Consider the following 26,540-nt stretch of genomic DNA (forward strand, 5'->3'; position numbering starts at 1 on the left):
CTAATAACCGCTTCAGCATAGAAGACACTCGACTAATCAGAACTCTTCTGTTCAAACAAGTTATAGGCTGTAAAATAAATAAATAAATAAATAAAATAATAGGTTGCATTTGTTGTTTTGTGATTTTACCACAGCACTGATACTCTTTGAAGTCGTTTGGAGTAATACTTGATTAGCAGATATGAGATTAGCTCTCTATGGAGAGATTTGTTTTTTTAAAACCAGCACTTTAAACCAGTTGGGCAGTAATTGCTGCATGCCTTTCCCTTCATCTAACTTTAACTTGTATATGTGTGTGTAACGTAGGTACTGGAGTGTGTGTGCGTTCCTATAGTGCGCACTGGTTGTGTGGGATGTGTTTCGCTTTGTTGAACAGTGCGATTGCTGAGGGTAGGTCAGTGTAGGGGACCCTGCGAGCTGGGTGGTAAAACACTCCAGCTGTGGAGCTATAGTACAGAAAACATACACCGACCTGTTCAGGACACACTCCAAACCCCACTGCTCACACACCATGCTTAGAACTACAAGAATGGCAGCAATGGGTGTAACAAATCCTTAACTCCTCTTAAAAAAAAAGAAAAAAGAAAGAAAGAAAGAAGATAAAAAGAACAAAACAAACACGAGCTCAGAGGTAAAACCGATAAAGCAACGTCTTCAAGACAGGGAAGTGTATGCTGTCCGATTTCTCTGTAACTTAAGAAGCTGACGATTTTTTTTTTTTTGGTATTATTAACTTCAAGAGAGAGAGAGAAGAAAAACTGAAGATGGTGACGGAGTGACTATTTATGTCTGCTGTAATTTAAGTGATAACACGTGGTTTACACTTGTTCAACAATAAATGTAACTGTAAACGGATAAAAAGTCTGATGTGTTGCTCATTAATAAATTAAACATTATGGTGTAAGAGGAATATAAGGAAGGAAAGAGAACCAAATCAAGGAAGGACGGAAGGAAGCACTGTAAAAGGAAGGAAACGAGAAAGGATGAAATAAATCAAGGATTGAAGGAAGGAAGGAAGGAAGGAAGGAAGAAAGGTGAAAAAGGAGGAATAATGGAAGGGATGGAAGGAGTGAAGAAGGCAGGAAGGAAGGAAGAAGAGAAGGAAGCAAGGAAGGATGTAAACAAAGAAGGAAGGACCAAATCAAGGAAGTAAATAAGGAAGGAAGGAAGGACGAAAGGTGAAAATCGAGGATGCAAGGAAGAAAAGAAAAAAGGAAAGAAGCAAGGAAGGATGCATGCAAGGATGGAAGGAAGGAAGGAAGGAAGGAAGGAAGGAAGGAAAGAAAGAAGGAAGGAAGGAAAGAAGGAAGCACTGCACAAGGAAGGGAGCGAGAAAGTATTGAAAGAAATCAAGGAAGGAAGGAGAAAGGAAGGAGAACCAAATCAAGGAAGGACGGAAGGAAGGAAGGAAGCACTGTAAAAGGAAGGAAACGAGAAAGGATGACAGAAATCAAGGATTGAAGGAAGGACGGAAGGTGAAAAGGGAGATATAATGGAAGGGATGGAAGGAGTGAAGAAGGAAGGAAGGAAGGAAGAAGAGAAGGAAGCAAGGAAGGATGTAAACAAAGGAAGGAAGGAAGGACCAAATCTAGGAAGTAAATAAGGAAGGAAGGAGGGAAGCAAGGACAAAAGGTGAAAATCGAGGATGCAAGGAAGAAAAGAAAAAAGGAAAGAAGCAAGGAAGGATGCATGCAAGGATAGAAGGAAGGAAGGAAAGAAAGCAGGAAGGAAGGAAGAAAAGAAATAAGGAAGGAAGAAAAGAAATAAGGAAGCACTGTAAAAGGAAGGAAGTGAGAAAGTATTGAAAGAAATCAAGGAAGGAAGGAAGGAAGGAAGGAAGGAGGGACAAAAGATGAAAAGGTAGGAAGAATGGAAGGGATGGAAGGAGTGAAGAACAAAGGAAGGAAGGAATGAAGGAAAAATGGAAGGAAGCTAGGAAGGACGGAAACAAGGAAGGAAGAACCAAATCAAGGAAGTAAATAAGTAAGGAAGGAAGGAAGAAAGGAAGCAAAGACGAAAGGTAAAAAGGAAGGAAGAACGGAAGGAACAAAGCAAGGAAGGAAGGAAAGAGTCCAGGAAGGAAGAAAGGCAGGAATAATAGGAAAAAAACTGGCCTTGTGGTCATGGTAACAGTAACTTTGCTTCATCACGCCACCCCGTTGTTTATTATTTTCATATAACCGCATGACCGAGTGTTTTCTCTCTGTTTTTCTAAGTTGAAAAAAGTCCTGGGATTAAACTCACATCAACTTCCTTAATGTGAGTTCCTGTAATAAACCGAGTGCATGTTTTCACATCAGAACAGTACTTCTGCGGTAATCATCAAGATTACATTTTTGAAACGAGAAGGCAGTTTTACGTCGGTGTAAAAGAGACAAACCCGGGCACATATATAGTGCTTGGCTTCTGTAAACCCACTCTGGACTAAAAACACAAACATAACCGCAGTTATTAGTCTTCGATGTTTGGATTACAATTGTTTCTAATTACGGTGCGATTATGGCGGTTTCAGATGTGATATTTCGAGTTGCGGCCACTCCTTATCTGTTTGGATTGGCCACCAGATATGCGACATCTTGGAGCAATTTTCCTGTGTAGTGGATTCAGCTGCGAGGCTGGACGAGGATGTGAAACGACTGCGAGCCGACGTGCTACTTAATAGTGTGTGAGAGTTGCACTACTTAATAATTCTCGATCGAAAAGCCTTGCTTCGTAAATGAATCCGTGCACAAAGATCACGCTTAAGATGGTCAAGCGAGCATCACGGTTAGTTAGGACGCTCTTAGGAAAACCCGAAGCGATTCTCCGGAAAGCAGACCTCCTTTGATGGCCATGCCGTCTAGTTCTACAATGTGTGTGTGGGGAAGAGAAGTTAGAGTCCTGTGTGGCGAAGAGAGCTCAGGACAAAAAGCTCGTTTAGATGGTGCTGACAGACAGGACGAACAGGACAAAGCCAGAGCAAGTGACCCAAAGAGTGACCGAGAGGTAGTCTGAGTGAAAGAGAAGAACCCTTCGCTCGTCCAAGGCTACAGCAGTATCTGTTACCTTATCAGATGAGAAAGAATCTGAGCGGAGGGTCCCACACAAACACACAGATCATCTCAAGCCTGTGATGAAGACCCTCGCTCTCGGTTTGTGCACACGTCTGCGTGCATCTCCGTTTTTTCCATTTAGAGAAAAAAAAAACAGCGAGGCAGACTATGAACACTGCATAAGAAAATTTTCTTTTGCTTTAATGGAATGTTTGTTTCATACAGATATACACACACACATACACACTATAGCCACTGGTAAACCTACAGTATCAAAACAGAACACTTCACATGCATTTTAATAGTAAAATAGTAATGAATAGTAATTCCATCCATTCATTTTCTAGACCGCTTATCCTACACTGGGTCGCAGGGGAGCCTGGAGCCTATCTCTGGGGGACTCGGGGCACGAGGCGGGGGACACCCTGGACGTGGTGTCCTATAAACACCCATTCATACACTGTGGACAATTTAGAGATGCCTATTTGGCCTACAACGCAGGTCTTTGGACTGAGGGAGGAAACCGGAGTACTCTGAGGAAACCCCCAAAGCACGGGGAGAACATGAAATAGTAATTATTAGAAATAGAAATGATAAAGAAAAGAAGGGAAAAAAAATGCTGTTTCATCTAGTCTCTTGAGATATTCAGTACCAACAGCTTCTTCACTGTTGCCCAATTAAGAAGGATCCTCCATGATCTGGATTCATTTTGTAATCACTTTGGGCTGTCTTCTATTTTGCCGGAATGAGAGTGGTGAAAGTGAGCATGTAAAGTATACATTTAAAATAAAGGCCCAGAATGTAATACTGGTGCTGCGGAGACCATAAACCAACCTGGAACTCTCAGCATAAGCCTCAAAAATAAATACAAACCTATGACGGTTACAGTTTTCCCTTTTATGCCCAGACAAAATGTTATATAAAACAAAACTGTGACCTCACCCGGGTGGAAGTGGGCGCACTTACGGGAAATTTGCGACGCGCACGGCCACGGGCACGCAGGCGAGCTGAGCCGCCCACTTCAGCGTTGTGTCCTGATACACCAGCAGCATGTTGTTGTGGTTGGCCAGCAGGACGTTGGTTGTACCCTCGGAAACTGTGGACAGAGGGAGGGAAACGGTCAGTGCCACGCCATTAAGGTACGTTGTGTGTATGAGTGTGTGTGTGTGAGAGAGAGAGAGAGAGAGAGAGAGAGAGAGAGAGAGAGAGCGCGCAAGGCCGCACACGGAGTGGAATGTCAGGGAGGTCAGGTTAATGACAGGCTCCTACTCTAACCCAGAAAGCCACTTCAAAACAGCCTGCGCTCATCTGTTTCTCACTTTCCCAAAAAGCCCTGGGATTAAGCACAACGCCTACAACGTCTATTTAGGCCTCTGTCTGTCACCCGCTCTTACCCTCGCACGTATACACACGTGCGAGGGTGTGCATGCTTGCTTTTCTGTTTGCAAAGACCAAACCCTGTGAACACAGCCTTTTAAACACTCAGTAGCTCTATGCCTTCGTTTCCATGCAAAAGACGTTCACCGGTGCAAATAAATTCATTCCGATTGCATATTCAGAATAAACTTCTAACCCTAAACTGGGTAGTTTGCATAAAATCTCAGTTTCAACGCAGGCTTTATGCGATCCGAATCCAAAATTATGCGCATGCACGTTCTACGTCGCATGTTCTGCATTTTAAACCATACGTGTTGAGATTTAAATCGTTCCAGTCCCAACAAAACCTCATCCAAGCGTAGTTATTGGAGTTGCTCGGCATTTAATGTTTGCATGAAACGCAGTAACAGTAATGCTCCGGTTGTCGAAAAACAACATGAACTGCAAATCAAGTTCAAATTTCGTAAACTAGTGCAAAGAACGTTCAGATTAATGCCGACCTTAGAACTTGAACGGGTTTGGCGAAACTCTGCCCTGATAGTGGATGGAGGATTAAGAGGGAGGAAAAAAAAAAAAAGGGTTTTAGAGAACGAAAAAGAAAGCGAGAGTCGGGTAAAGGGGGCAGTAAAAAGGTGAGTAAGTGATTTAAAAATTTTTTTTAAATCATAGCCAAGGGGAAGCCTGTTCAATTTTCTAACGCACGAGTGCTCCAGCCAAAACAATGACAATTCAAATGGCTTGGAACCTCTATATAAAACAACCGTGCTATATTACAAAGGCAGGAAATGATTTTCCACACCAGGTTCATTCATCCATTCATCCTGTCAGAGCTGCCAGAGCTGAGTTACAGCCCTCTTTCCCTCTGAATGCTGCAAGTTACAATCCAAACCCTTCTCTAATGAGAACACATTTGTACCCAAGAACTTCTGTACCTAAGAACCCTCACCCTTTTGAGTCTGGTTCCTCGTAATGTCGTCTCAATGGAGCTTTTCCTCACCGCAGTCACCGCTGGCTTGTTCATTAGGGAACTAAATCTACAGCTGGATTTCTGTAAAGCGGCTTCGTGGTAACGTCTAATATATTTAGAAGTGCTATACAAATAAATACAAATACCCTTGCTAGTTAGTACCTGATGTATGATTGGGATAGGAATTGGTAGGTGACTAAATTGAGGAATTTGCTGTCGATTGGATCGGTTACGATTTCGACTGGCAAACGCCACTAGATGAGGTCGAGTCTAACCTGTTTGATATAGTTCAAATCACTGATCAAGAGTCAAGAAACTACTGAGTATGACCATTCTCTTTACAGACTAATCCCAATTGTGTATCACAGATATAATAATGAGGTGATATGTATAATGTGACCTCTACTGTAGTTTAGCATGTTGCAGCGTATCTGTGTTTGGGGTGTTTACCCCACTTGGCTGTCTCAAAGTATTAAAAAACGAGGCGACGGTTGAAACCGGAGTCTGATATTTTCACATTCGCAGCCCAACACAGCGACACAGAGCGGGTCTGTGTTTGGCGCCGTCTCGGTCCCAAACCCGACACGCACACAGGAATCTGCGTGTTTTATCTGATAAACCTGAGATGTTGCACAAATAAAGGCATCCTGGCGCATTAGGAAGCTCATGGCTTTACACGGGGACTTTGCTGACCGTGCTGTCATAAGCAATAAGTACAGAGCGCAGTGGATTTCCTCCGAAAGAACAGTTAAGAATAACTGGCTCAGTGAGTAGCAAATGTAGCAGAAGCTTGCCATGAAACGGCGCCAAAGTCTACGGTGTGACAAAAGTATATTTTTTAAATATCCAGATTTGTTTTCCAGAACATTCGGTCTTTTGGCAGTCGCTGGGAGAATTTCTGTCTGATTCCGAACGGAGGGGCAAAAGTGATCCGGATTGACGTGAACAGGGGGAAAGCTGGCACATGGGGATTGGATCGTACTCTTACCTGAGGCGTAGGGAAGGAAGCAGCTGGGGTTGTACTCGAGTTTCTTCATGAAGCGGATTTGGCCGTTGTCCCGGAGACAGAACAGGTTCCTTTCCCCAAGTACGTAGACGGAGGAGGCTGACGGAGAGACGCAGGGGACGTAGATATCCAGCGCCTGCTCTCCTAACACTAGTGTCCACTCAGTCTGAATCACACACACATCAAGAAATGGGTTTAAGTAAACAGACAACTGGTTAGAAAATGGCTCGTACATGCACAAACATTATACACACACACACACACACACACACACACCATGTGCCAAGTTAGTTCTACTCGAGAAGAGCTATAATGTTATTGTAAACACAGAACACTTCAATACATAACAGTTTATACCCAAATCCCACCCTTCACTTTGTTAAACACCTCTGTAGCCTCTTCAGTGGGAACTTTGTGAGCATTTAATTATGTTTCGAGTGTCACTGTGGACACAACTCTCTCTTATTGGATGTCATTTCACTTATTTATGGATGTTTCCAACTTTGTCTAATTATGACAGGTCCAACATGGTTATGATAAATATGTAAGGAATAAAAACACTCTGGGGTGTGCTGTTATAGGAAAGTAATCAGCGATGGAAAGTGATACCAGAGGGTCGACCGATATTGGATTTCACCGATACCGATAACTAACTCGGGCAGTACCTACCTGCGGATAACCGATACCGATACCAATACGAATGAAAACAGAACACTCAAATTACAACACTGCTGAACTTTATTGCAAAAATAAACAGTACTGACTGTAGCAGGAAAATTGTACTTTTACTGTACTTTTTTGAATGAAATGAATATACAAATATGAATCTTTAATAAATGACATACTATTAAAACATTTTAAAGTAAATAAAAGATAAACATCCAGACTGAACCAAAAAGTAACACTCCAAATAACAAATAAAAACAGAGACATCCAAAGTGAATCAAAAAACACTTTGAATAACATGACAAAATTTGTCAGCGATAGTATTTTTATTTCGCCTCTAGAGGCCGCTCTCGTACTGTGCAATGACGTTGCACCCTTCTCGGTCGCTCACAACAGGTGCAACCGGAAAAAAAACTATCGGGTGGATTTTTGCTGATAAACGATAGTTCGAGCAATCGCTTACCCGTGCCGATTAAACGAAGAAAAAAAACCGACCGATTGGTCGACCTCTGAGTGATAAAAGCCCAAAGTTGATTATTTTCCTATAACAGCACATCCCAAAGTGTTTTATTCCTTTTATTCCAATTCGCCAGTGAACTACACATCATACTTTTCATCTGGTTATCGTTACATTTAACATCAAACACGTCATACGTTACAGCCGCTATAAACAACTGCTCCCTCACCGCCACTCTTCTTTTCTCTCTCTTGAAAACACACAGTATTTTAATACAACATCGTGCAAACAGACTAACCGTAAGCCTCTTCCCAGAGCTCTTGCTTTGCTGTTCAGAGTTCTGTCTGGTGTCTGCGTCCGTGGCGACCGCTAGCGTCTCGTACCTGCGTCCGGAACAGAGCAAACTGGCATCGATAAATCCACACAGCATAGATCGGAACAGCACACACCCTATTAACGCTATTACAGGCATGAAGTCATGAGAACTCACGTCCTCATGCAAGGACGTCGGAAATTTTCAATCGCCACTGTCGCTTTTCTTACAAAGAACTTCCTGTTTAAGGACACTGGTTAGTTTCCATACTTATTAGATGCTCATAATAGAGGAAACCGCTGCAGCCAAGGTTGGCGAATGCTTTGCTGTCAGCGTAAAAGCGTCTGGTGTCAAACAGCCAAGGATAAGAAACAGTGGTGGGGTTGATTATTCCGCCTCATGCACATGAAGAGAGAGTGCGCACACACAGCAGCGCCTGGGGGATGCTCATCTACACACACGTGTGCATGAGAGTTTATGTTTGTGGCAATGTGACCGTGCGAGTGTGAGGGATATGCGAATGCACGTGCGAGTGTGAGGGATATGTGAAGCACATAGGTGGTGTGTGCGAGTTCGTACGTGTGGGAGTGCAAGTGGGAAAAACGTGATCTGGCCCGCCGAAGTCATCGCAAGATAATGGGTAGAATACAGGACGAGGAAGAAATTAGGAGCGCGCGCTCTCACGTATTTTTAATCTAATTTTCAGGTGCTGCATTTTTGCGAGATGCTTTCGGAAAGGGTTTCTGTGTGGGGGTTTTTCGGTCATGGATGCAACCAACATGTTTGGCGTAAAAAGAGGTATACTAAAAGGGAAATTCCCAAAGCCTCAACTAAACTGTGGGGGTTTTTTTGGGATCTGTGACCATAATCTTCAATCTTCTAGCAAATAATGCTATTTTTACCTGCTCATGCCTTTTTATATCCATTACCTGACTTGTACAAGTCAACAACCGTTCCGCTTTTGTGCTTTTTTTGTGTGTGTGTGTATGTATATATACTGTATACATGACCTCACATTTACTCCCTAAAAGAAAACGAAAAATTCAACAAAGTTCCTAGACACAGAGAATCACGCAGATCGTTTATATTAAATCGGTGTCAATAGTTTTGCCACACATCTTATAGAAGAAATACACCTATTTTTACGTTCTTGTAAGAATGATAAGGTAAATTGTATCTCAAGTCGCTATTAAAAAAAAAAAAACACCTTTTATTTTTAAAGAGCGGAAAAATGTAATAAGTGTCATTTAATGTCTGTTTTATATGCACACATTTTAAACCTATTCTCTATAAGGGTGCCAATAATTCTGGAGTTGAGTGCATTAATCTGAACAGAAACAAAGTTTAGAGAAAGTGATAACAGCCTCGATGTAGACCACCACTTTGCTTTTACACACACACACACACACACACACACACACACACACACACACACACACAGAGATTCGAACTAGGTGTTGCCAGATTGGACAGGTCTTAGCCTCAATGCTGAAAGGCTGTGTGTGTGTGTGTGTGTGTGTGTGTGTGTGTGTGTGTGTGTGTGTGTGTGTGTATTCACTGATCATCCAACAGGCAAGAAGTCTCGCCAGAGGAAACAACAAAAGTCGTTTATATGAAAGAAGATCCCGCTCAGACCTGGCGCGAAAAGCACATATATCAAACTCCTTCCTCGGTATCCTCACAGCACGCAGGAAAACGGCTGAACCGGCTGAATAAACGAAAACCTGGGCGGCCTGAAATTCACACCGTCACACAGCGAGAGTCCGGTGGAGGGCATTGGCTTTACCGCTACCGCCATTGAGACTTTAAAAAAAAAAATTAAAAAAATAATAATAATAATAATACAATCCCTGCGATTCTCATTCCACGATTCAGCATTTTCGACAAACCTCCACCTTCACTACAACCTCAAACCTCCAAAAACTGCTCCCCTTAATTACATACAGTACAATCTGATCGACTCTGGGACGAATACTGTTCTATCGTTTCAGGAGAATCTGTCTGGATGCATTTCCAGCTTTCTTAAACCTCCGAATACTTTAACTATATGGAATAATAAATGGCGGCGATCTGCAAGTGGAAATTTCATCAGGACGTGAGAAACCGTCCTCGGCTTGCCGCTAACCGGACTCAGCTGTGGAAACAGCAACGGAGCAAACGGCGCGTCGCCTACTCGGCTACTATTTTTTAACATTTCTACCCACAATTCCCCCTGAACCTCTTCCCCCACACCTCGGAGACGGAGGATGTGGTCAGCAGGATGACAAGTGAGAATAAGAATGGCCTTCTCCGCTCATATATACTGTAGGTTTGCATGTGAAGGCGAAGCAAATTTTAGCTGGTCCATACGTGTGCTTGCCCACTCCCCTTCGCTGCTAAACACGCCAAAGAAAACGGCAGAATAGTGCTACAAGAGCTTGGACTGCATTCAAAGCAATGGTGGTAGTTCGTTTAAGCGACATTTTTGCCCCGAGTGACTAATCGCTAATTGCTGGGACAGTTCCCCCGGGCCAACTTTGGGGTAAGTGCCTTGCTAATGGCACTGGGAGAAATCAGCTAGAACTGAACCCTTGACCTTTTGAAGCATGGCCATGTTCTCTAGCCTCACTCACACCTTCTCTTGTTTTAAAAAAAAAAGAAGAAAAAAACTCCATCAGCCAAAATTAAGTAAAGGGACCGTGTGGACATTTTTACAATTTTCATTCAGCATTTAGCACATTAGAGACGCTCTTTGAATGTCAAACGGTTCTACTCTGGCTATTTTACAACAGCATTTTAAGGACTTAAAAAAATAAAAATACAAAAAGGTTTGAGAATAAAGTCGTAATATTTTAAGGAAAAAAGTTGAAATATATCTGATATCACGAGGGGAAAAAAGTCACAATACTTTGAGAATAAAGTCGTAATATTGTGAGGAAAAAAATCATGACATTTAAAGAATAGAGTTGGAATATTTTGAGAATAAAGTAATAATACTATGACAAAACGGTACATATGAGTAAATATGTAATACTGATATTTTTCTCAAAACATGGTGACATTTTTCCTTGTAATATCAGATATTACAACTTTAATCTTGATATATCGTAATAATAATAAGAGGAATTTTACGAAATATAATGATTTGATTTGTGAAATCTCGGCTTTATTTTTCAAAATAGTGGCCCTAAAAAACCATCGGCGTATACACCGATCAACCATAAGATTAAAACCATTGACAGGTGGCGTGGATAACATTGATCTTCTCGTTTCAGTGCCACCTATCAAGGGCTGAGATATACAGCAGCAGGTGAACAGTCAGTTCTCAAGCATGATGTGTTGGAAGCCGGAAAAATGGGCAAGCGTAAAAGATCTGAGCGACGTGATGAAGATTTCAAGGTGTTGGCTTGGCCTCCGGATTCCCCAGATCTCAATCCGATCTGTGGGATGTTCTGGGCAAACAAGTCCGAGCTATGGAGGCCCCACCTCGCAACTTACAGGACTTAAAGGATCCAGATATCACAGCACACCTTCAGAGGTCTCGTGGAGTCCATGTCTTGACGGGTCAGAGCTGTTTTGGTGGGACCTACACGATATTACGCAGGTGGTTTTAATGTTATGGCTGATCGGTGTATAACGCCCACTCCCGAGGCATACAAAGTTTTAATAAGATGGACTCGTAATGCCTTCTTTGAAATCGCAATGTAAATCGCCTCACAACCACCAGAGGGCGATAAAAATGACAAACTCCTCCTTAAGGAATGCGCAAATCATAATAAACCTGTTCGCTATCCCACCAGGCAATTGAACGCATGTGTGATGACCAGTCCAGTGTTGGTAGCTAATGTCACATAACTTATGGATAGTTATTTAGCTAGCGTTTAAGTTTATTAGCACAAACACAAACAAGTATATATGCACGTTTATATACTACTAGTCTTCTGGGAAACATGTAAATATCTTATGTAGCTTTTGAAGGGCAGTAATATATGGGGGGGAAAAAAAGATCTTTAAACCAAGTAATAACAATTTACACCGATCTTCCTGCTCAAAAGTTTACACCCCCTCTTCCACGCTCTTAATGTATCGTGTTGCCTTCTTGAGCATCAGTGAATGTTTGCACCTTTTGTAATAGTCATGTACGAGTCCCTCAGTTGTCCTCAGTGTGACCTGACGGATCTCGATATCATATAGCCGCTGTTGGGTCAAATATGCATATAATATCTTCATGTCTCACATGTGGCTCGCGTCTTTATTTTCCCTCGATGTGTTTATCCGCGAGTTGACTCCACGAGTAGGGCGTTCTTTCTCTGCTTGTTGAACATATAAGAAGAAAAAAAAAAACGCTAGCGATCGCAGGATTACCCAGCGTACTTGTCCACTGGGCAACTAAGATTTAAAAACGAATGGCCCCGAACACGTAATTTTCTCGTCCCGGGCACCTGGGCTACTTATTTTTCCACCCCAACTTAATGCAATTTTTCAAAGAAATTCAACACCTTATTGTCTTTATTTTTGATCAGAATCAGTATTATTGTGTGGCTTAAGAGAGAAGAAGGATCTATATCGTCATCGATCTGACCTGTAGCACTCCACCTGGCGGGACGAGGAGACGGTGATGAAGGCGTCGGTTCGGGCGCAGTAACACAGCGGGCCTGGGAGTAAAAATCCGGGCAGGAAGCGTCCGAACGCATAGCTCTCCTGCTCGAAGAACATCAGCATGCCGTCCATGGACTGGATGCAAATGAAGTGATGTCCTGTGCAAACAAAAAAGGAAAGGGGGGGGGGGGCAGAAAGCTTGCTGAGAGACACAACAGCAACAAAAACCACAACTATTCAGACAAACCTCATTCTCATCAGAGAAAATAAACCAATGGGCTGTGGAATGATGAGGATGAAGAGTCGCGTTAGAGAAGTGTTATTTCATTCTGGGCCGACTTGGTAAGCACTGCTGATGATTTCCTCGTGCTCGAGCTGACGTGTGTGTAGAGGCTTTGTCTGTGTCACACTACAAGCCGACTCTCAGAGTTTGCACGGTTCGTGGCTCATGCTCAGATCCACGCTTTATGAGACAGAAAACGAAGGCTCTAATTAGGTCTCACTGCGCCTTTAAAAAAGACTGCACGCTCGTCTACGAAGGGTCAACGAGAACCACGACAAAGACTCCGACACATATGGAAACCTAATGAGAGCGTGTGTGTGTGTGTGAGAGAGAGCGAGAGAGTGAGTAGGTGTGAGTGAGTGTTAACGATTTTTTTTGGAAGATTCAGCGCAGAGTAACGAGTGCTAGTTACTCTGTTAATTAGTGGACCAGACAGGGTTCGAGTCAGCACCGGGCCACCGTGCACACACAGTACATTCCTTTCAAAGCTACTGTCTCACTTCCAGGCTTCTGGACCACGTCTTGCTCCGGGGACGTCATTAATATCACCATATATATGATTAAGCAGGCCGTTTTTGTTTTCCACAGGAGGTTCCGGACTGCGATTCAGCATAGTGCTTACTTCAGCAATTCTCGCTCGCAAAACGGAAACTCAAACCACGTTTTTCAGTACCACTATTCCACGTTTTCCCAACAGTACGACACTCAAGTGTGTCGTGCTGATCTTTTCTAAAGACCTCGAATAGGTAGGAGTTTAAAAAAAAAAAAAAAAAACAGACTCTGCTGCCACTGTGTGGTTATCCACGATATTGCATGCAGAAAGAAATATTTTAAGCCTATTAAGCGTTGAGATGGACATTGCTCTATTTATAGGAGCGTTATTATAAACAGTACTTTATCCAGTCTGAGGACAATGAAGCAGTCAGCAGTAAATAAATACCCTTCTGCACAAACACAAACACCCCTTTACCACTGACATAGTGCGTTTACCGGGTTACTTTTGAAGAAACAGCACTATTTCTTTTTTCGACCATTAATTAATCAGCTAATAAACAGAATTTTTTAAAAAAGGTTCAGGATGTTGTACACATATAAATAAACTAAATGGGGAATAACAACCGCGATCGTACTGTTCTAGGAAAAGAATCGACAGCGTCGTGTGATGTGACCCAATGCTACAACCAGAAATGTGATTATTTTCCATCGTGAAGTGTTCTATTCACATTCAGCACGTTTTATTTTTTCGCTGAGCAAAGAACTACATGCCAGGCTTTTTATCCGGTTACGGTCACATTTAATACAGCAAACCGTCTCCTTGTCATGTTCCTAAGGAACCAGAATATTCTCTGTCCTGACTGTTGCCAAGTGGTGACGCTGGAGACTCCTTACATGAAGGTTAAATAAACATCTCCTTACAGAAAACACCACCATGTTAATAATTATACATTTATTATACACACTGCAGGTGCAGTTTGCGAAGGGTGCTTGGACCCTGCAGAGAGTCGCTTTATGAGTACGAAATGAATTTTAATACTTTAATACTGCTAATTTAATAATACAATATAGGTTAATTTTGCGGTTTTACGTTGTTTACATTATGGCCGGTCACGAAGATGTGTTTCTAGGGCGCTCACTGATAAGTGTGCGTCTGTGTTACTCCTGCCCCTTGCGTAATGCACTACATAAAACAGTCTTTATAGTGAAAAGTGAACAAGTAAATAAGGGAGCGATTTCAGACACAGGAAATGTAAAAGATGCAAACACCGATCACTGGCTAAAGGCTCACCGGTGACCCCTCCGAACGGGCCGTAGGTCATGTTGCAGGCCGTCCTCTGCAGGTTGTGCTCGTAAACCAGTCGGAGCTGGTACTGATCCCCGTGTTCCACGTTCCCAGCAGTACCTGAAAACAGCGGAGAGGAAGAACACAATATCACTGCCTCGAGAAAAGGGTTTTAAATATAGATCTCCACATTCAGCTCTGATTACCAAAGTGCTGTCGAATTCTCTAATCTGATTGGTCAGAATTCATTTGTCACCAGATAACACCAGAACTGCCAACACTCGTATGGTTTACGCTAATACGCTTCGTTTCTATTCCAACCCCTTCACAGGAACTTCACCGCAGACCTCCACATACGGCAATCCAAGACTAATAACGAGCGGATTTTAAATAAATAAATAAATAAATAAATAAACCACTGATATGGTGACATTTTCTGTAAGGAGGCGTTTAATTTACCATTTACGGAAGGAGTCTCCAGTTTCAGTGCTTTGAAAACGGTCAGTAACATTCGCTGCTGCATTTTTTTGTATTATCGATGCCAAAAGAGACTGACAGGTGACTATTTATAATAGCTGCTATAATGTAAATGATTACACGAACTAATTTGTAGTTGATCCAGGACATTAAATGTAACAATAAACACATAAAAAGTATGATTTGGCATTCTTGAATAAATGAAAATCATAAGGACTGTAGAGTAAGAGGAATAAAACACTTCAGGATGTGCTGTTATTGATACCAAGCTGTCCTTGAACAGCCACGCCCCCTAGTGTCGTTCCTGTCAGGTTTCTAACCGTGGTTTCAATCCGATTGGGGAAAAAAGTTGGACTTACGTACAAAGTACAACCTCTTTGCAGGACACTAACCTGAGACGGCATAGATGGACAGCTTTCTGGGATGCAGCACTGCCAAGTGAAGCAGCTCTGAGCACCTGGAGACACAGAACTGAAATCACATTTGGTCCTTCACAATCCGGAGACATCCTGAGCACAGAAACATCATCCCGTGTGAGCGATCAGAGAATTAAGAAGTCCCGGCTGTACGAGCGCTGGACACGCGCCACACTCCGCCGTTCCAAAATCCTTTCCCGATGCGAGAGAACCGAGACAGAAACCGCTCGAGTTGCGGTTTCGCCTGAGAAGCAGTCGTGTCTTTCGGCCCCGAGACGTTGTTTGGGGGAGAGAAAAAAACCAAAAGGGACGGTTATAAACGTGGCCCCGGACCACAGGGCGGAACGCTGTGCCAAAAAATATATACAAATACTTTCTCTACACTCGTACCTCCTGTACGCTCTGAACCCAATGAAAAGAAAACCCATGGGTTTCATCTAAGAGAAACCCAGAAGAGCTTAAAGACATACAGTTATACAAATATAACTACATATCACACTAGCGTACTGAAAACTACTTAAAGAGCAGCCAAACAAAAGAACAGTAAACTAGGGAGTTTACAGATTTCCACGTCGCGAGTACGGCTAAAAGGTCTCGTTTACCGACAGACGATTGGGATTTTTCGCGTCGTAAATTTTAGGGGCGGGGAAAAAAACCTGCGGCAAAATCGAGCAAACTCGAAATCCCGTACGGACTGAACGTTAAAAGACTTCGTAGCGTCATCAGTTGAAGAAATGTTTTGAGATGCCGAGGCATCATTTTGAGAAACATTTGATGTGACAGACAGCGGAGATCCTCTGCCGTGTTCATATTTTCACTCGCGTATCGCTCTAAACATCTAAACCGGGTGACCGTGGGTTACACGCACTGATTAAATGCTTTACGCAAGCTCGAGTCGAAGATGGAGTCAAATATACACGCACACACACGGTATACAGGTTAATGCAAAGGCAGATTTCTTGAATCACTCATCACACCCGTCCCTTTGTTGCTTCTGCTGCTTTGGCTCATCCTGACCCAGTGATGACTTACGAGACAAACTTGCCCACTTCCACCTGGATGATTGGGTCTCGCAGGTGGACCTCCAGCAGCTGGGCGTCCACTCCGATCTGCCCGGCCGGCCTGGTGGCGTGGGGGGCAAAAATCCGCAGCATTCCCATGTAGCTGCCCACCACCACCTTATCTATAAAGAGTCGAGACATCCGTAGAGTAGAAGGTTATACACACAAGGAATAAAACACTTGCGAGCGTGCTGTTATAGGAAATGAATCAACAACGCTGCTATATATACACACACAAACATACACACACAGTCATTCCCAGTTTTGTTTCAGTATGACAAGTTCATTATTGTATCATTAATGTCTTTGAAGTTTCACTATTACTGACTTCTTCATCTATAATAAAAACGTGTTTATAGTCCCACGTGAAGCATTATTCGATATGTTAAAATCAGGGCGGGACACACAGAGTGGCTCCTCCCCCCAAACTGAGTAAAACGTGCGAGGTCGAACGGCCAAGGACACATTTTACTCGACGATATATTTCCTCTCGCTCAACAACGGCGAGCTGATTTTTGTAATGTCAGATTCTAGAGAGCATCTGATTGGACAGAAAATCTGCCGAGAAGCTGAAGTGCAGAATGAGGTCATCGAAATCGTTGATCCGTATTGGTATTAGAGAGAGACTGTACATTTTGAACGCGTATATCTTCTTAATGCGAGTTTAGTCGTTGTTTTGGAGCGCACTAGCGAATAGATAATATTACATCTGGAATACTCATTCACTAAAAGCCACAAAACCTCCATTTTGATTTCATGGGGACTTTAAAGGTTTAACTTGACGTGTGTCTAACTGACGTGTGACTCTGCACGGTCGCTCACCGTAGCCACTTCCGCTGTTGTCCACATCTCCGAGGCAAAGGCAGCCCTGGTCGAACTCCTCCCCCTCGCCCAGCACGGCCGACCACCACTCCCGCGCCTTAAACAGGGACATCTCGCTGCTCTGGGAAAAGTGCGGGTGGGGGAAGAAGAAGAAAAAAGATTACTGTTCAATATCACAGGTTGAACTACACATTGTGTATTTCTCATGTGTGTAACACGCTCATTCTCATACATTATTGTTCCTATAGTAACGACGTACATGGACTTCTATGGTGGACGCTCCGCTCCATATCCACTACACCTACTAAAATGAACTGAAAACCTGCTGGAAGAGACGTTTATTTAGCATTTATGGAAGGAGTCTCCAGTATCAGCACTTTGTAACAGTCAGTACGATTATTATTTATTTTTATTATTTTTTTACGCTTTCCAATTTCTAGACAAATTTAGGATTTTTTTGTTTTATTAACTTCAAGACAGAGGGGGGAAAAAGTGAGTGAAGGAATGACGATTGAATGACAGCTGCTATGATGGAAGTGATACGAACTTCTTTCAAGAATATTAAATGTAACTATAAACTGATAAAAAAAAATTTTTTCATTGGAAATATACTCTTTTTCCTCAATTTATAATAATAACAATAAAGTCATCAAAACTCTGGAGTAACACAAATGGAACTATGGGAATTATGTCGTGATGAAAAATCCAAAATAAATCAAATAATTTAGTATTTTGGCATCTTCAAAGTAGACACGCTTTTTGCCTAGAATTTCCAGAAATGTATTCTTGGCGCTTTCTCACCGGATTTCTTGAGGTATTTCCCTGAGATGCTTTTCAATCCGTATTAAAGGAGTTCACACCGACGTCGCACACTTATCGGCTGCTTTTCGGAATATTTCGCACCGAGTCGTCCGTTTAAAAACATTTTTTTTCGTAAATAAAATGTTAGTTTTCTAATGAAAGAAATGAATACGTCAGCACGATTATATTTCTGTCTACGACACCGATTTCACACACTTAATCATGCACCTTCAGATCAAAAGCTTTTTAAGATCATGGGAAACATTTCAGTCTCCAAACTTTTGACCGGTAGTGTGTTATGTTGTTGGCCAACTGTTGTGGTATAAGACAGAATAAGACATTTTGGAAAGCCCTGGTATTGCAAAATAATCATCTGGGTGGTAACAATAAATCGACTTCTCAACACCCCATTGTTGATTATTTTTCTAGAACTGCACGGCCCCAATAATTTAATCCCTTACTTAATCCTCTGGTCAATAGCGAGCAAACCACATGGCCAAGGATTTCATTAGGAGCCAAGCGGCTTTTCTAATAGTTGACGAACAAGCAGTTGGAAGTGACAGCTAATCCAGGAAGGAGAAGGAGTGTGTGTGTGTGTGTGGGGGGGGGGGGGGGGGGGAGTGAGAGATGGGGAATACAATCCACATCCAGTATACTGCTGAATAAACTGACTGACAGAAGACACTGACAAGAGATGCTAACACCGTTTCTTTTGTCTCATGAATATTTACGATATGCAAATTAGCGTCAACACGCTCGACTGTCTCATTTGAACAGTCGCATATTTGAACAGAAAACTGTAATATACATAACTGTAATCTCGTACGCTCCACAAAAAAAAAACTTACACTCTAATTTGGTTTAAATCATTTTTAAATACCTTTTACAAGTTTGTTTTTTTGGGTTCGTTTCATTTGTGGAATATGTTTTCTGTACATATTATAATGAGCTGAGCTAGGAAATGAAAGCTACATTAAAATATAAAGCCACATTAGCTAAACTGGCTCAAATCAATTCAGCAATCATTACATAATCAGAATCATTTCCGTCGCGTTATTTTGAACAAAAAGATAATACGCGGTACTATGACCGGCTTGAAAGCTAACGTTAATGAGCTTAAGTACTTAGATAAGCTAGCTACAGTTAGCTTGGTGTCTGTATAAACGAAAGCCGGGACCAATCCCAAATGACTCGACACTCCCTAGATAGCTCACTATACACGCGAACTTAACAACTGCTTTCACACCCTATGTAGTGCACCGGATATACGCCAAGTAGCTATTTGTTATTGAGCCCAGCTGTAGCGCTGCTACACAGCTAATTTAGCAGCACTCTTTAATGTAAAGTGGGTTTTTACTCCTCTGCATGAGTGTGTGCTGCTGCTGTACCTTTCCCGGAGACCCACGAGTGAAGTTCTGCAAGCGTTACCGGTGCTTCACGAGCGCCAGCATCTTATCGCGTGCGCTCACGTCGCGGTTGCCATGGCACTGTCACTAACGTTAACGGCGCAGTGAAGCGGGTAACGCTAAACACCACACCTACTAACGGGTTGTCAAAATAAAAGTTAACTCGTTACTTCCGTAAAAAGATGGATTTCTGCGCGGAACAGGTTGTTTAAAATGGAATATGATCCATACTAGTTATCGTAAATCTAAAGCTTATTATTATTATTATTAAAAAGCAGTTTGCAGCACGCAGAATCTATGCAATATGACTATTTCCGGTACAATAAAATACCCGGATGTTATAATAGGAAGCCCGCGCATATCACACCTACCGTGGTTTATTGTTGTATTTTAATTTCAAAATAAAAGTATACTTGGTTGAAAATGTCTGAGGGGTGTATTTCTTTTTCTTTTAATTAATTTTATTTTTGCTGATAATTTCTCTATATACTTTTAAAACAAACGGATTACTATTTGTATAACGTTATACTCTACATATATTTCTGAAATTGGTTGTAGTTGCACTCAGGTTCCAAATTAAATCATAAAGCATTTTTCTTTATCTATCTTTCTTCCTTCTTTCCTTCCTTCCTTTTGTTCTTCATCACGTAAATAGCATCAGTTCGACTTTAATGAGTAACAGTTGACTGCTTTATCCTGGTCAGGGTCGGATGAGTCTGGTTACGTAGTGTAAATTGGGTTTAAATTCGAATTCAGATCTAGATCCAAATAATTGCAGCACTATTGATAGCATTATCGTGTTAGACCACTAGTACCCATCTTCTTTGGGAATAGCATTTACAGGGTGTCTTTAATAAAGAATAAAATTTGACTAGCAAATTTCTTTAACATCATGAACTAAAGCAGTGCTCTGACCTGCAAACGTAAACAAAGAAAACAAAAGGTTAGACAGATTTCATTTCTAAAGTGTAGAGTATGCTGCTTCAATGAAGCTCATCACACACACACAAGCGTTACAAACTCTTCTGTGAATGAAGCTTAAAAAAACGAATCCTGGACTTTCTATGTTTCAGAAAACAGCTCTTTATTGCTCTATTCACACGGTCACGGGAAAGAAAGAACACTGCGGTTTTAACATCACACTCGGAGAGCAAAAAGCATTCATATTTCATAATACTGACCTTGACTCTTAGTCTTGAGCGAATGTTCGAACCCATGTTAATCAGCATTTAAGTTAAAAATCTCTACACATAGCTACAATTAAGGCTAAAATCCTTTTTTTTTTTTTTTTTTTAAATTTTATTTATTTTTTTACAGTTACGCTGTTTGATTCATATATTTCCTTCTTTGTCTATACAGAAGAAGCAACTGTCGTGTCATGTGACCCTTTTTTTTGCCTCTGTTCTAAGCAGCTTCGGATGAACTTCATGAGTGCAGATGAACGGCGAGGGCGCGTCGTGACAGGTGTGAAGTTCACAGCATAGTGGCGTTACGAAATGACAGCAAAATACACAAACAAAACAAACAAAAACAAATTCCGGAAACTTGACTCGCACGAGGTGTTTACGTAGAATTTAAGCGAACCTACGACTAAATGTCCACTGAACACGCCGTGAATATCTCCCTTCCTTCCTTCCTTCTCTTTGTGAGTGTCACGTCTCTTGAGGGGGCGTGTCTGTTTACAACACAGAAACTGAAAATGTGTTTTTCGAATAAATGACAAGATAACTTGGTTCTAAAAATATTTTCGTGACGGAAATATGCGCAAGTGGTATGACGTGAACATACACAATGATAAAAAGTTGTCGTTTGTTCGATTAGTCGCCGTTATGTGGTAATTCGCATAACAAAAACAAAACAGATATTTCCCCCAAAAGCTCTCGCCGCTCACAATCCCACAGCGCATTTTTTATTCGCTACTCCCGGTGCGCACAGTGGACATGTAGCCTATGGACATCGCCCCCTGGTGGAGAATCTTCCCGGTCTTCCACAGAAGTGGTGCTTAAGTTAATCGTGCCTGATCGTGATTACAAATAGTATCGTGATAGTACGACATCACAACCAAAATACGTTGTGTAACTGAACGCATTATTTCATGCTAAACACTACATTGAGCTCAAGGAATGAAAAGACAAGCTAGTGGTTAGACCATCACATTGAAACTCGAAGCTGCGCCCCTTTTTGACCTTCGTTTGGCAGAATATGGACATGCGTTACCAAAATCAAGCCAAACTGTAATACATACGGTGTATATGAATGCTTTTTCACACTATGCTTTTTTTTTTTATCCTGCAACAAGCCTTAAAATATATTTTAATTAAATAAAAATAATCTTAATAAAACTAGAACTTCTGCTCTATATAAAAAGCACAGGCAGCTTGTCACGATGTTGAGGGAAAATAAGCGACGACCGAGGGATGATGAGAAGACATCAGTCGTCATCGCTGTCGCTGCCTGATTCGCTCAGCTGCAGATCGTTTCCTGATGAGATAACACACACCGACATGGACTTCTATACACATATATATATATATATATATATATATATATATATATATATATATATATATATATATAATTTGTAAAAATACTCATGATGGTTATAACAATTTTTAAAGTAGAAACTGTTGCAGGGGCTTTAAAGTGTTTAATATGGAAGTTGTGAATTTCTGTGAGAGTGAGTGAGTGAGAGAGAGAGAGATACTCACTCAGCGTGTTCATTAGCTGGTTGTTGCCCTGCGATTTCTCAGTGCCGTTGCTTGGAGGCTCTCGGCTGGGGGACAGCTGGAGGTTTGCGCTCTCCTGCTCTCCGTCACTGCTGGAGCTGTCGTCGTCTCCGCTGCCTGAACAACTGCCCGAGTCTGAGGAGCTGCTGCTCCCACTGCTGCTCATCTGCTCAATGATCTCCACCTCCGCCCGCAGCTCTGAGAGAGAGAGATAGAGAGAGAGAGAGAGAGAGAGAGAGATAGAGAGATAGAGAGTGAGTGTAATGGGACATAAAGAATGAAAGAGACAAGGACAGGGAGGTAGAGAAAACGAAAGGCAGAAAGAAAGGCAAGGAAAGAAAGAGAAAAAAAAAGAGGGCATCCACAGAGAGAGAGAGAGATGGAAAGAAAGAGAATCAAAGAAAATGAGAGAGAAAGAGAGGGAGAGAGAGAGAGAGATGATTTTGGTGGATGTGAGACAGTCAGACCTCTCTTGATGTCATCCAGCTGGGGTTCAGGAGACGGGTTGTCTTTACTCGGTGACGTCTTCACCCCGACGATGGGTTTAGTGGGAGTTCGGAACTGAGACGTAGGCTGACTGGCTCTCACCGACTGCTGCTCGATCCGAGCCTGGATCTTACTGCTGCCCTCGGCTCTGACGAAACAACACAGGGGTCAAAGGTCAACCAAACATTCAACTCTTCAACCCATTTCAAAATGATTTCTATTTAAATCGACACTCACCTGGTCTTCTTGACCTGAATGCTGCTGCTCAGCTTCTCCAACACAAATTCGCCGGTGTCGTGGTTGATGATCAGGACACAGTCTTTCTGATACGGCCGTTTGTTGCCTTTGAAGACCGTCATGGGAGGCGTCGAACCCTAGAGATCGACAACGATCGATCACAATAAAAATCTGAGGACGTAAGATCGGGTATTGTGAACGTAAAGAAGAAAACATGTTCTCACCGGTATGTGTGGGAGCGTAATGGTGACCTCGTCTCCTTTTCCCACCTGCAGCTCTCCTTCGCACGACGTGTCGATGGAAGCCGGCTTAAAATCATCTGCCACGAGAAGGACGGGAACGTAAAAACAAGAATAAATATCCAAGATCCCTCATCAGCCTCCATCTTTCTCTTTCGTGGAGTTAACAAACGTGTCAAATTCTTCGTGTCACAATACTTAGATTCTCAGGCTTTACCTCTAACTAGGAAAAACACTGGAGACTCCTTCCACAAGAAAGAAAGAAAGAAAGAAAGAAAGAAAGAAAGAAAGAAGGAAGAAAGGAAAGAAAGGACAGAAGCACGCTGGAGACTCCCTCCACAAATAAAAAACAAGCGTCACCTACATAAAAGTACAACTTAAATCGTTTTGTTGTTATTTTAGTGAACAAGTGCATTCATTTTCTCACTTGTAAGTCGCTTTGGATAAAGCGTCTTTTAACCCTAACTGGATCATTGTCTTGCTGTATGATGAAGTTCCTCCTGATTAATTGGATGCATTTCTCTGTAAATTGGCAGACAAAGTGTTCCCATAAATTTCTGAATTCATTCTTCTGCTACCATTATGAGTTACATCATCAATAAAGATTAGTGAGCCTGTCCCAGAAGCAGCCATGCGAGCCCAAGCCATGACACTACCTCCACCATGTTTCACAGATGAACTTGTATGTTTTGGATCATGAACAGATCCTTTCTTTCTCCACACTTTGGTAGAGGTTAATCTTGGTTCCAGAACTTCTGTGGCTCAAAAACAGAACGAATTGGCCTTGTCGTTCCAGTAGTTTCGGAGGGGAATGTAAACCTGTCAATTGAACCACTAATGTCAGAGCTGCTGTTATGGAAAACTAACCAACACTTTCTGACCAATCAGACTGGAGAACTGAGCAGCTCTGTGTTGGACACCGTTTCCGAGATGAGGCTTTATCTCCTTATCAACAGTCTCGTTCCTGGTGTTCTAGACATTAAATTAATAATGAAAAATTGACATTTTGACGGTACTCATGATTTAAATCAACAAGCTCTTGAGTAATTCATGAATGAGAGCGCGCACGATGTTGTAAAGAGAACTAAATAAGCATTAGCCGTCCTGCTAGCAGGCGATATGCTGATACAGTGAATCTCGTTATGCGAAATCTCGCGATAACACGCGGTATCGGCTCCTGAGTCTCGGACAGTACTATTAGAGAAGCTGAGAGTCAGGCGCTTCACTCACATCTGATGGTGTGGAAGGAGGACTTGGCTTTCTTCTCGAAGCTCTCTCCCAGCTTTAAAACATGTTCCTCTTTATCCAGTACCGCATTACAGCTTCCGTTCATGTCTGTAAGCCGCTAATCGCGTCCTCACATCTACATTTATTCACCTGCAGGCTGCTTGAACCGCAGATTCGTCTCTCTGTAACAGCTAAATAAAAACATATCACGCACAGCTTGTTGACATCGTACGATATCCGCTGATGTTACCAAAATAAAAGCCGCCGGCTCGAAGACGGAACTTGAGAAAACACACCCCAACAAAGATAAAATCAAACAATAAATGAAAGTAAAATTTAATTTTGCCTATATATATATAAAAAATTGTAGGTATAAGTAAATAAGTTAATTATTTTTAATGTTGCCTAAGTAACATGATTTAAATAAATAAATACAAACAACTAAAAAGACTTAAGACATCGTTTAGCTGTTTATATTGGAGCTCGCTTACGTAATAACTCCAATTAATCAATAATTTCGTGAATTCATTTATTATTAAATGCATTCCTTTCATTCTTGTTTTATATCAACGCTATAATAAATAATAATTATTATTATTATTTTTAAAAAATCATCATCCTGAAAAGTCAAACACAAATACATTTATTAATTTATTTCTTTATTTTTTATGTTTTTATTTTAATTTTGTTGAGCTGTTCATGTTGTAGCTGGGTTACTTTTTACATTATATATGTATAAGTAAGTCGTATGCAAATCCTGTATAAATGCATTTAAAAAAAAAAGAAAGAAAGAAAGAAAGAAAGAAAGAAAGAAAGAAAGAAAGAAAAAGAAAGTAACTCGTTGAATAGAGTGGCGCAAGGATGACGAAATTTTGTATGCAAAACCCGAAAACGAGTTTGTATTTTAGCACTTCCGGTTCCATCGGGGTTTTTTTGTTTGTTCGTTTTTTGCTTAAATGCATTATTTGAACATTCAGTTTACAGTATGGTAGAACTAAAATAGAACATAAGTATTAAGAATAACAGCAATATAAGTAATAGTTAAAGAAAACACAAACAATACCATAGCTCAAAACAGAAGTAGAACTAGATAGTAACTTGAGAGAGAGAGAGAGAGAGAGCGCATTGCCCAAATTAAAAGAAAATTACTCATTAATTACAGTAAAACGTTTGTAGGCCGTGCAAACTGTACATGTCCTGAGTGCTTTTTTGTTAAGAGAATTTGTCAGATGAAATTGTAACCAAATAAATGTTTTACAATTCGAAAACTTACATTTATGAGTATATAATCTACATAGGAAAATAATTAGGTTTGTTATAAAGCAGGCATTTAGATCTGCTTCAACAAATCCAAAAATAACAGTTTTGGGATTCGTTGAAAAACTCTGCAAGATATTACTTACAAACTAACATCTTTCCAAAGCTGCAAAGTATAACTGCACGCCCAAAACAAGTGAAGGGGAGTTTCAGTGTCATTCTGACGAAAAAGAGCAATTAGTGTAAAAATCCGATCTGAATTTTTATTTTAAATAAATATTATGAATTAATTTAGAAGATATTTCTTTTACGTTGTGAGGAAAAAGCTTTGTTGCATGGACCATATATTTTTTTCAATCTAAATTATCAAAGAGTCCATTCCAATACCAGATATAGAGCTCTTACTTTATGAATTCGTCCTTTTTTTTCTTCCTGTTCCATCGTCCCGAAGTCAGTGAGTTTTTATTAAGAATGTGATTTTGGTTAGCCTGAAATAAGGTCTGCGGTGAACACAAGCTCAAAATATTTTCCCGTTTCATTCTACGACATAAAGTACACCAGTAATACCCCACTCATGATTATTAAAGCTTTTACATGTATTGAAAAACACGGCTGCTAACAAGTTGCTAAATGGACTACAGACGTTGTCGGGGACATTGAACGTCATCACGCCGAACAGAAAAACACTTTGCAAATAAACTGGTTCAGATAAGCTATGCACAATTCCCAAAGAAACGTGGATGAAGATTGATCCACAGAGTAAATCCGTATTACGGGAAATATTTTAAAATCAAGTTTGGTAAAGTTGTCGTCAGCTTGGTGATGGTGACGTTAAAGTCGAGCGACCATGGTGTAGTTCGTTTATAGCATACGGTTAGCGTTTTATTTCTGGCAAATGCATTTAGGCTTCAAACTGCGTAAAAGTT

General features: G+C 41.3%; 2 protein-coding genes across 4 annotated transcripts in view; both read right to left on the reverse strand.

Moving 5' to 3' along the window:
- Positions 1-20,415, reverse strand: part of bbs9 (Bardet-Biedl syndrome 9) — a 112,433-nt gene extending 92,018 nt beyond the window's left edge. For 2 of the 3 annotated variants that reach the window (XM_053688586.1, XM_053688584.1), the window contains exons 1-9: positions 19,425-20,415; positions 17,236-17,356; positions 16,385-16,535; positions 15,329-15,393; positions 14,466-14,579; positions 12,380-12,554; positions 7,804-7,888; positions 6,365-6,548; positions 3,999-4,128 (exon numbers count right to left, since the gene is read on the reverse strand). In XM_053688586.1, the coding sequence (XP_053544561.1) occupies positions 3,999-4,128; positions 6,365-6,548; positions 7,804-7,888; positions 12,380-12,554; positions 14,466-14,579; positions 15,329-15,393; positions 16,385-16,535; positions 17,236-17,347 (1,016 nt within the window). In that variant the 5' untranslated portion in view covers positions 17,348-17,356; positions 19,425-20,415. The remainder of the gene's footprint in view (positions 1-3,998; positions 4,129-6,364; positions 6,549-7,803; positions 7,889-12,379; positions 12,555-14,465; positions 14,580-15,328; positions 15,394-16,384; positions 16,536-17,235; positions 17,357-19,424) is intronic. The other variant, XM_053688585.1, reaches the window with a different exon arrangement.
- Positions 20,416-20,509: 94 nt separating this feature from the next.
- eaf1 (ELL associated factor 1) lies at positions 20,510-26,182 on the reverse strand. The gene is made up of 7 exons (XM_017495307.3): positions 26,020-26,182; positions 24,361-24,548; positions 23,116-23,210; positions 22,892-23,028; positions 22,636-22,802; positions 22,151-22,366; positions 20,510-21,923 (listed from the first exon to the last, which is right to left on the reverse strand). Exons 2-7 carry the CDS (start codon positions 24,461-24,463, stop codon positions 21,874-21,876), a joined length of 768 nt encoding a protein of 255 aa, XP_017350796.1. The 5' UTR covers positions 24,464-24,548; positions 26,020-26,182; the 3' UTR covers positions 20,510-21,873.
- Positions 26,183-26,540: the final 358 nt, after the last annotated feature.

This window comes from Ictalurus punctatus, chromosome 20 (assembly GCF_001660625.3).
Source record: "Ictalurus punctatus breed USDA103 chromosome 20, Coco_2.0, whole genome shotgun sequence".
Lineage (NCBI taxonomy): Eukaryota > Metazoa > Chordata > Actinopteri > Siluriformes > Ictaluridae > Ictalurus > Ictalurus punctatus.